At 34.8% G+C, this 8,341-nt stretch overlaps 2 protein-coding genes across 2 annotated transcripts in view; both read left to right on the forward strand.

Annotated features, from left to right (window-relative positions):
• Positions 1-845: 845 nt before the first annotated feature.
• Positions 846-8,341, forward strand: part of LOC146163747 (transmembrane protease serine 9-like) — a 50,076-nt gene continuing 42,580 nt past the window's right edge. The window contains exons 1-9 of the mRNA XM_083380583.1: positions 846-959; positions 1,167-1,294; positions 2,012-2,101; positions 2,276-2,408; positions 3,040-3,150; positions 3,615-3,676; positions 4,236-4,387; positions 4,764-4,874; positions 5,380-5,531. Coding sequence (XP_083236709.1) covers positions 905-959; positions 1,167-1,294; positions 2,012-2,101; positions 2,276-2,408; positions 3,040-3,150; positions 3,615-3,676; positions 4,236-4,387; positions 4,764-4,874; positions 5,380-5,531 — 994 coding nt within the window. The 5' untranslated portion in view covers positions 846-904. The remainder of the gene's footprint in view (positions 960-1,166; positions 1,295-2,011; positions 2,102-2,275; positions 2,409-3,039; positions 3,151-3,614; positions 3,677-4,235; positions 4,388-4,763; positions 4,875-5,379; positions 5,532-8,341) is intronic.
• Positions 5,930-8,197, forward strand: LOC146163748 (CUB and peptidase domain-containing protein 1-like). Its single transcript, XM_083382634.1, has 6 exons — positions 5,930-6,061; positions 6,643-6,790; positions 7,138-7,161; positions 7,231-7,358; positions 7,435-7,524; positions 8,093-8,197. The coding sequence occupies exons 1-6, from the start codon at positions 5,930-5,932 to the stop codon at positions 8,195-8,197; spliced, it is 627 nt and encodes a 208-aa protein (XP_083238760.1).

The following is an 8,341-nucleotide window of genomic DNA, read 5'->3' on the forward strand; positions in this document are numbered from 1 at the left end:
ATGATCAATTTTACGTGACAGTAAATATTTATAGATAAGCTATCGAAGTTGTTTTATATTGTTGTCCCGAATATTACCAAGTAGCGCTTTTACTTCGTGCAATAGGAATGCCAGAGTCTAAACAGGGGACAACACACAATCAAGAAAACGAGCAAGGCTGTGTGTACAAATCAGTGTTGTAAACACGCCATTTTGAAATGACTCAAGTCCCAGTTAAGTCCAGGTCATCAGTTGCGCAAGTCAAGTCCCAGTCAAGACATAATTAGAGCAAGGCAACTTCAAGTCACGTCGTTTTGATAAAGATAAAATGTTAAACCATTAGAATTTTTAAATTCGTACGATTATGGGCAATGACTGAACTACAAAATAAGAAAAACGCAACTTATAGCAAGCAAATTGTTTTATGTGCAAAAATTTAGATAAACATACTTAAACAAAACACTTTATTTCAACCAAATTTATTTGTCCAAAAGACTTAAGTCGTGTCAAGTCATTTTGTCCAAATGACTTAAGTCAATAAAGTCAAGTCATTTGAAAACAGTGAATTAAGTGCACTTAAGTCAAAGTCATTACAACACTGGTAAAAATAGTACGATGACGTAAATCGCAAGGAAGCAAGGTGGTTGGTCCATTTCACTTGCCATTGGTAAATGTAAATTTCCATTGGAAAACAAACATTCGTGTCAGTCAAACCATTAAAGCGTTTAAAAGAAAATCAAATTGTGACGCCAAAAACGAAATGCAGAAAGGAGCGATCCTTTTTGGCATTGATATTCTAAGCTATACGATATATTAATTCACTGATTCAGTTTTGTCGTTTTTTCTAAAGATATATATGTGTAGTTTATGGCGCAAGCATATTTTATTTTTAGTAGGTAAGCCAGAATACATTAAGGAGTGCAAAATGGCGACGATTCTGGCATTTCTGATTATTGGATCACAGCTGTTGGCAACGCAAGGTAGGGTAATAAAACGCCGGCAAAATGGGTATAAAAATTTATTATTTTAGTTACGATGAATTAATATGTTTTAAACCGAAAATGTCACAGTAAATGAACTACTATAGGCCAAACAATTTATTTTTCTTTAAGTTCTATATTTGTGATAGATATAATCTGCAAAAGTTATTGCAATAGGATGATCTTAACGTGACCTCATATTTTTAGCTGTATTTGATATATGCGCCGAGACAATTCTTAGTGATGCCAGTGGCAACGTTTCTTCGCCTAATTACCCTTCAGATTACGGGAACAATCTCAATTGCTCCGTTACCATTACAACTACGTCAGACAAGGTAGGCTATATCGTTCTTTTTGTGTTTTTCGCTATCTGGGCAGCTTTATCAGGCGGAGTAATACTATCCCTAGGGAATTGTCTGGGGATAAGACATAATTTTAAGCGAGCAGTGTATCATAGGTTAACCAGACCAGAAGAACTAGGAAAATTGTGGGTTACGTATATACATTTTTCAAGCTTGAATGGTTTATGATTTTCTATAGCCGTGGTTCTTTATCTTTTAAGTCCATCGGCTTTCCGTTTAGGTGTTCGATAAATTCTATAGCAGCAATAAAGGTAATATTACAAGTGTTGCAAGTAAAATTTCTCAAGATTCAAGCAAAACCACAAAGGTTGTAAAAGAGATCCAAAAACTAAAAAAATATAAAAAAATAAAATAAAAATATTCAAAAGTTTAAAAAGCCATATTAAACTTTTGAATAGTTTTATTGTATTTTATTTATATATAATTTTGGTGTTTCCTTGTGTTTGTAGTATATTAGCAGAACTGACGATGCTTTTTGCGTAACTATAGTATTCTGCTTTTGTTGAATAAAGTTGTTTTTGGATCTCTTTTACAACCTTTGTGGTTTTGCTTGAATCTTACGATATGGAGAAGAGATCAACAACTAGCAATGTTGGAGCAGGCTTAGATCCCAAAATTAACAAAAATAGTAATAATGTTATTATTATTTCATCAAATCAAATTTCTCAACATTGTTTTTATGTTCTGTAGGTCCTCTCGGTAAATTTTGATGCATTTGACATGGAATCTCATAATACTTGTTTAAACGATTTTCTTAACGTGTACGATGGCACGACTTTGGTAAGCAATTTGTTTTGTTTCTCGGTAATTTTAGAATTTTAGATAAATTGGATGTACTAAAAAAACACTAAAAAATATTTTTTCATAAACCGAAATGCAGTTTTTGTGCATGCTCCGCTAACGATAAATATACATATATACTGTGAGACAAAAGTCTTAATTATTAATTTTCAGTACACTGGTAAATCATTTTGTGGGGCGCATCTGCCGCAAAGCTTCGTATCTCACAATTCGCAAGTCGCCTTGACATTTCGCAGCAATCCAACCACAACAGCGTCTGGATTTCTTGTATCTTGGACCGCAATAGGTTGGTATTGACAAACTAGCGGCATTTTGAGCTTAATCAAGATTGATAACAGTTGGCTCAAACGAAACATGCGTCGTGTATACCTAACTATAAATTTTAAACAGTAAATTGAACCGTATATAGATTTGCACCTGGAAAGAGCAAACGGATGTCGCACTGGCCAACGATAACGACTCCGTATCAATAGAAAATCGAGTTATCTCGTTAGTCTATTAGTACCATTTGACAAGCAGTTTGATTACAAGCCCGACTGGATTCCATAATTTTGCCGACTGGATTCCATAAAAAAACAATATATACGCCAAAGAGGGCGTATATATTTTATTTTTCATTGTAATTTTACTATACAAGCAATATTTTACACCAAATAGCGTCACTGGCTAGGTTTTGGAAAACCATTTTATGTCAAAGATCTTTGGCGGTAAGTCGCTGGAATGCAATCGGTATTGCAAGCAAGGCATTAGTCGCATTAAAATAGTAAAAAATAGTAAATATCAATTTTTGATAGGCTTTAAATGTCAACACCTAGGTTGCCCAAAAACATATTTTACATGCATATATTTTACTTTTGTCTCTTAAGACAATAGCTTTGTATAGTAAGGGCTTGGTGTGTGTATAATGCTTTTCTTAGACAGATGTGCTGACACCGATTTCACCTGCTGGGACGGCGTTTGTATTCCTGCAAGTCAACATTGTGACGGAACAAAGCAATGTGCTGACGACAGCGACGAAATAGAGTGCGGTAAGTTATGTTATGAATCTTATGACTTAAACATAACAAATGTAACACAATGCCACATTGCTCAAAAATAAAAATAATTTGACCAGGCCACTAATGCTTAGTTGTTTTTACCTGGGGCAACATTTAGTTTCCTGGTAATAAATACCCCTTTATTGTTTTTTTAATGTCATATTATAAAGTAATTCTAATTTTTATTAGTTTTATACAAACCATGTTTACTGCATACAAGCTGTCAAATAAGTTGTATTCATTAATCTTAATAAGAATGATGTGCTCCAGTTAAACTTGTTTTATCAATAGATAAACTATAAGCCTTCAAGGTTCCACTAGCCCCAGTTGATGAACCACCCGACTAGAAAAGTCTATTATCAGAAGCGTTCGCGCTAATTTTTAATACGTAACATTATTTTATACATGATATAAATACAGGTAAAGAAAATAATCATTACTTTTTTTTATCATAGCTCAAACTGCTTCGAGCAACTCAGATTGCGGAAAACTGGCTGTTGCTCCATCTTTTTTATGGGTAAGCTTTAATCATTTAATGGCTTTAACATGGCAATATTTGGTTGGGCTTATTAGGCCTACAAGATTATTATAGGCCTAGGCAGTGTTTTTTTAAGGTGTTTTGTGGACCGAAACGGTCCCCTAAATTTCTCCAGCGGTTTCCTAAAAAATAATAAATAATTCGTTTAAGCAAATATGGCCATTTTTAGGTATTTAAATGAAACACTTGCAGTCTCTTAAAACTACTTAGCGGTCACCCAAACCAAACCTTAAAAAAAAACCTGGACCTACGTGTCATCCTTACCATTTATTTTAAATGGCATTGTACCATTTTTAAGAGGTCATATTATACATCCTAACTCTTTGTCTCGTGTGTAGACTATACTTCATCAAAAGCCAGCACACCGATACTTAATTAGTAAATTCTTGTTCTTGAATATCTCAGACAAAAAAAACTTCAGATTTTAGCTTGTAACCCAATATCTTCTTTATTGTATTCCATAATAATACTTATAATAAGTGCTGTAAGTATTACGTTTTGGCGATATTCCCCTGAGAAAAAGAATTGTTCATCGCAGGACAACAGAATTGTGGGCGGACAAAACGCGCAAGCCGGTTATTGGCCTTGGCAAGTTCGTCTTACAATCACGATAGATGGTAGCACCTACTATTGTGGTGGTTCAATCATCAGTGACTTATGGATTGTGACAGCAGCCCATTGCACTTACGGGTAATTTTAAACGAATGCGATTTAAGGTATATTAAAATAGCATACAATTCAGGGGCAGCCAGCACGTGATCGCGTCGAATATAAATATAACCTCAATCACTGGTGTTACTATTTAGTAAACCAATCGATGGCGAGTCTGTAAAAATTATTTCAGTGGATCGCAATCAAACATAGGTTGGCTACATCTGCCCCTGCATACATCAATGTTCATAAAAACTATCGTTTCAAAAGTAATTTGGAAATTTCCAACAATGGAAATTTCGTTTCTTGAATATACAGTATACATCCACTGCATTGATAAGCATATACTACATTTGAGATAAAACTGAATGTGAACAACCCACTATAAACACACTTGGATTTTTTTTAATTTTAGGGCAACCTCAGTTCTCGTGACAGCAGGAACAATCGATGTTTCTGACACAAGCAATGCCCAGGAAATAAAAGTGTCGCAATCCGGCATTATTAACCACCCAGACTACAACTCGTAAGTTATATACTTACATGGTTTATAGAGAAAAAAATGTCACAAATGAGACGAAAAACGTATTAAACGATATCGGCTTAACTATCTATTGCGCTGAGCTAAATGTAATGTTTCGTTGGACAAACTATATGTAGTTATATTTTAGCATATGATAGGGCCTATAGCTTGGTTTTAAGTTATCTGTGTGACCATCATGGCCTTCTTTTCAGGGGTTTTTACCTTTATATTTATCTCTGGAGCCCTTTGTAGATATTAGTAACTTTCTACCTTGACCAGATAGTGACTGTTCCTGTGAATCAGATAATCAATATCAACTTCATTGTTGCTCATCACAAAAGTAAGATTTCACGAAAAAATGATTTTCACGAAAAAATGAATTGTCTCTATAGTAGGCTACCTTAATAACACTTCAACAACGAAAACTGAAATGGCAAAATTGCTGTCAAAAAAGTTCAAATTTAAATATAGGGCCTAACATTGCCTAAATACATATTTTTTTAAACAGTTCTATTTTTCTGAATGACGTTGCCTTACTTCGTTTGGATACTGCCATTACGTTTTCTACGACTGTTCGTCCAATCTGCATTCCAACTGACACAGCCGAGTTTGACATCCCAGCTGAAACCGTTTGTATTGCAACTGGTTTTGGGGCTTTAGGTAAGAAGATTTAAGATAACAAATAAAAATGGCTCTATATTTTATCATTCAAATAAAGCAGTGGAAGATACGTTTGCAAAATGTTTGACCCATCATACCATCCGTTTTAGCGTGTAGTAGAGTGTGGATACTATCTGCTTTAAATGACTGTTTGTATTAGAGCAAATAGGTAATATAAAGAATGATAAGTTTTGTTATTGTAAGAAGCAAAAAACAACCGCATCGCAAACTAAATTTAAAATAACCTGCAAGTTGCATAGGCTACAATAAATAAGTTGTGCTTACTGTTGATTACAACAACAATCATAAACGCGTGGTTTTGTATTGCTGGATAACTACATATTTATTTTATATAACAAATTTTTAAACTTTTTAACTGTTTAGGTTTTGAAAACTCCATGTCCAGCACGCTGCAGCAAGTCCGTCTGCCTATTGTCAATCAAACCAGCTGCAAAACCGCCTACCCTCACTTGGTGAGCAGCAATATTTGCGCCGGAAACTTGGCCAAAGGTGCCGTCGACACTTGCCAGGTATTTCAATTACCGGACATTACAACAACATATAAAACGCAGGGATAAATAAGCAAATGGTTGGACTGACAGGTATACCAGAACTGTACAACGCGTTTCAGTGGTCTATGGTAGGCCTTGGCGAGTACACACAGGGTTTAAAAATAGTATATAATCTATTAAAAAACAAAAAAAAACACGCGAGAATGTCTGAACACGGCCGAAAGCTGATGGTGCCAGCAAAATGATGAAGTTCAATTTCAAAACATGTTTTTAACTTGACCATAAAACAATAAAAAAGCAATAAATCATCCGTAAACTGAGTTTCAAATTCTTGAATTGTTATCAAACTTATACGCAAGGCTCGTAAATACAGTGAGTTGAATGACTAATTCAACCAATGGGTAAATAACATTGGTCTTTATACATAGGCAATATACACTCTTTTGTTCAGAATCCATCAATCGACTCCAATTCCATGACACGGTTTGTCGTTCTTTGTTGTAGATAAAATCACGTACTATTATCGCTTGCGGTCTACCTGTAACACCCGACAATGTCTAGCTATAGTTGCCGAGAAACAAGCCTAATATTTGTCGCAGGGGGACTCGGGTGGACCTCTTGTGTGTTTTGTGAACGAGAAAGGTTGGTCTTTGATCGGAATCACGTCTCACGGGTTCGAATGCGCAAGATCCAACAATCCTGGTGTCTACTCTAGGGTGGCAAAGTTCAGCTCATGGATTAGTCAAAGTAAACTTATATACTTTATGCTTGTTTGGAATTCTGCAACACTTCCTTGAATTTTAACGTTTCCTTAAATTGAAACAAATGTGATTTTGCCGTTTAAAATATAGGCCCTGTATTATTAACCCGTTCCAAATGACCTATTCGGATAAACTCTTTGGAGATACTGATACTGTACATATTTATAAAACATAATTTTAGATATACCGACACCGTATACCAAGTTTTGACTATATAAATTTTATTACAATTGTGAGTAAAAAAATACAATAACATTTTTTTACATTGACGTATTTTATAACGAAAGTTTTATGCTGTTTTAAACAAATAAAAGCGTTACATCTGTTTTGCAGAAATGTCCACCAGCAGAACTACAGGTAAGTGTTATTTTAACAAGTGAAAAATCTTAAAATTACCGAATTTTATTACGTCTTATCAAATTTTAGTTGATTACGATATTTGTACCGCATCCACCATCACTGCCGCAACTGGAACAATTTCGTCTCCAAACTATCCATCAAACTACACAACTAACCTAAATTGCTCTGTGGACATTACTACGACATCTGATAAGGTAAGAAAAATAATAAAAATCTCAAACACTTTGTTTTCTTGTTACCTGTTACGATTATAAGTGCGTAACTACCAAGGTGCTTGCAATGAGGTTTACCGACTTCGTCTTGGAAAGTGACGACGAGTGTTCCTATGATTCACTGCAAGTCTATGACGGTACCACGCTAGTAAGTTAAATCTAAAAAAATATTCTATATATATTCAACGAACCATTTCTTTTTACTTTGTTTCGCTTTCACTTATAATTTAAAATTACCTTTTTTGATTCACTTCACAACTGTTAGTCAATTATATTTACACTATACTTAATTTGCGTATTTAATTTGCAGTACGCAAGCCGGGCGTTTTGTGGGACGTATTCGCCGCGTAATTTTACTTCCCACAACTCGTTGGTAAGGCTACATTTTGTGAGTGATTCGAGCGTCATCTCTAAAGGATTCTCGATCAGTTGGACAGCTCAAGGTTCGTAAACCACTTTACAGTAAATTTAATGTTTTGAAAAAGAACATTGCTGTTCACAAGTGTTAGCTTCTAATTATAACTATTTTAAACAATAATTTAAATTTACTGTGTGCAGAAGTTGATTTTTTCATTCATAAATGATGTCAAAGAATAACGAAAACTATAAAGAAAGTCTTACTGTTCTAAACTTATATTTGGTATTCCTGACAATATTTTACGCTTTGCAGGGTAACATAATAATTATCAACAACATTTAATTCGTCACTTTAACAGCCAGATGTGCTGACACCGAGTTCACTTGCTGGAACGGCGTTTGTATTCCAGTCAGCCATCATTGTGACGGAACAAAGCAATGTACCGACGACAGTGACGAAATAGAATGTGGTTCGTTGTTCGAATTATTTTCACAGAAAGCAGGGCGATTGCTATTTCCGATGCAAGCAATAGTAATGCGTATTTTATTTCACAGTTCAAAGTGCAACGAGCAATGACGTGTGTGGAAAAGTGGCGACGGCTCCTAGT

The sequence above is a fragment of the Ascidiella aspersa genome, chromosome 2 (genome assembly GCF_963924565.1).
Source record: "Ascidiella aspersa chromosome 2, kaAscAspe10.2, whole genome shotgun sequence".
Taxonomy (NCBI): domain Eukaryota; kingdom Metazoa; phylum Chordata; class Ascidiacea; order Phlebobranchia; family Ascidiidae; genus Ascidiella; species Ascidiella aspersa.

What these genes read in the sequence shown, in the direction of transcription:
- LOC146163748 (XM_083382634.1), top strand. Translation starts at nt 5,930, where the DNA reads ATGTCCAGCACGCTGCAGCAAGTCCGTCTGCCTATTGTCAATCAAACC. An exon ending in TTACTACGACATCTGATAAG is followed by an intron (nt 7,359 to 7,434) that starts GTAAGAAAAATA and finishes GTAACTACCAAG; the next exon opens with GTGCTTGCAATGAGGTTTAC. An exon ending in TCTATGACGGTACCACGCTA is followed by an intron (nt 7,525 to 8,092) that starts GTAAGTTAAATC and finishes TCACTTTAACAG; the next exon opens with CCAGATGTGCTGACACCGAG.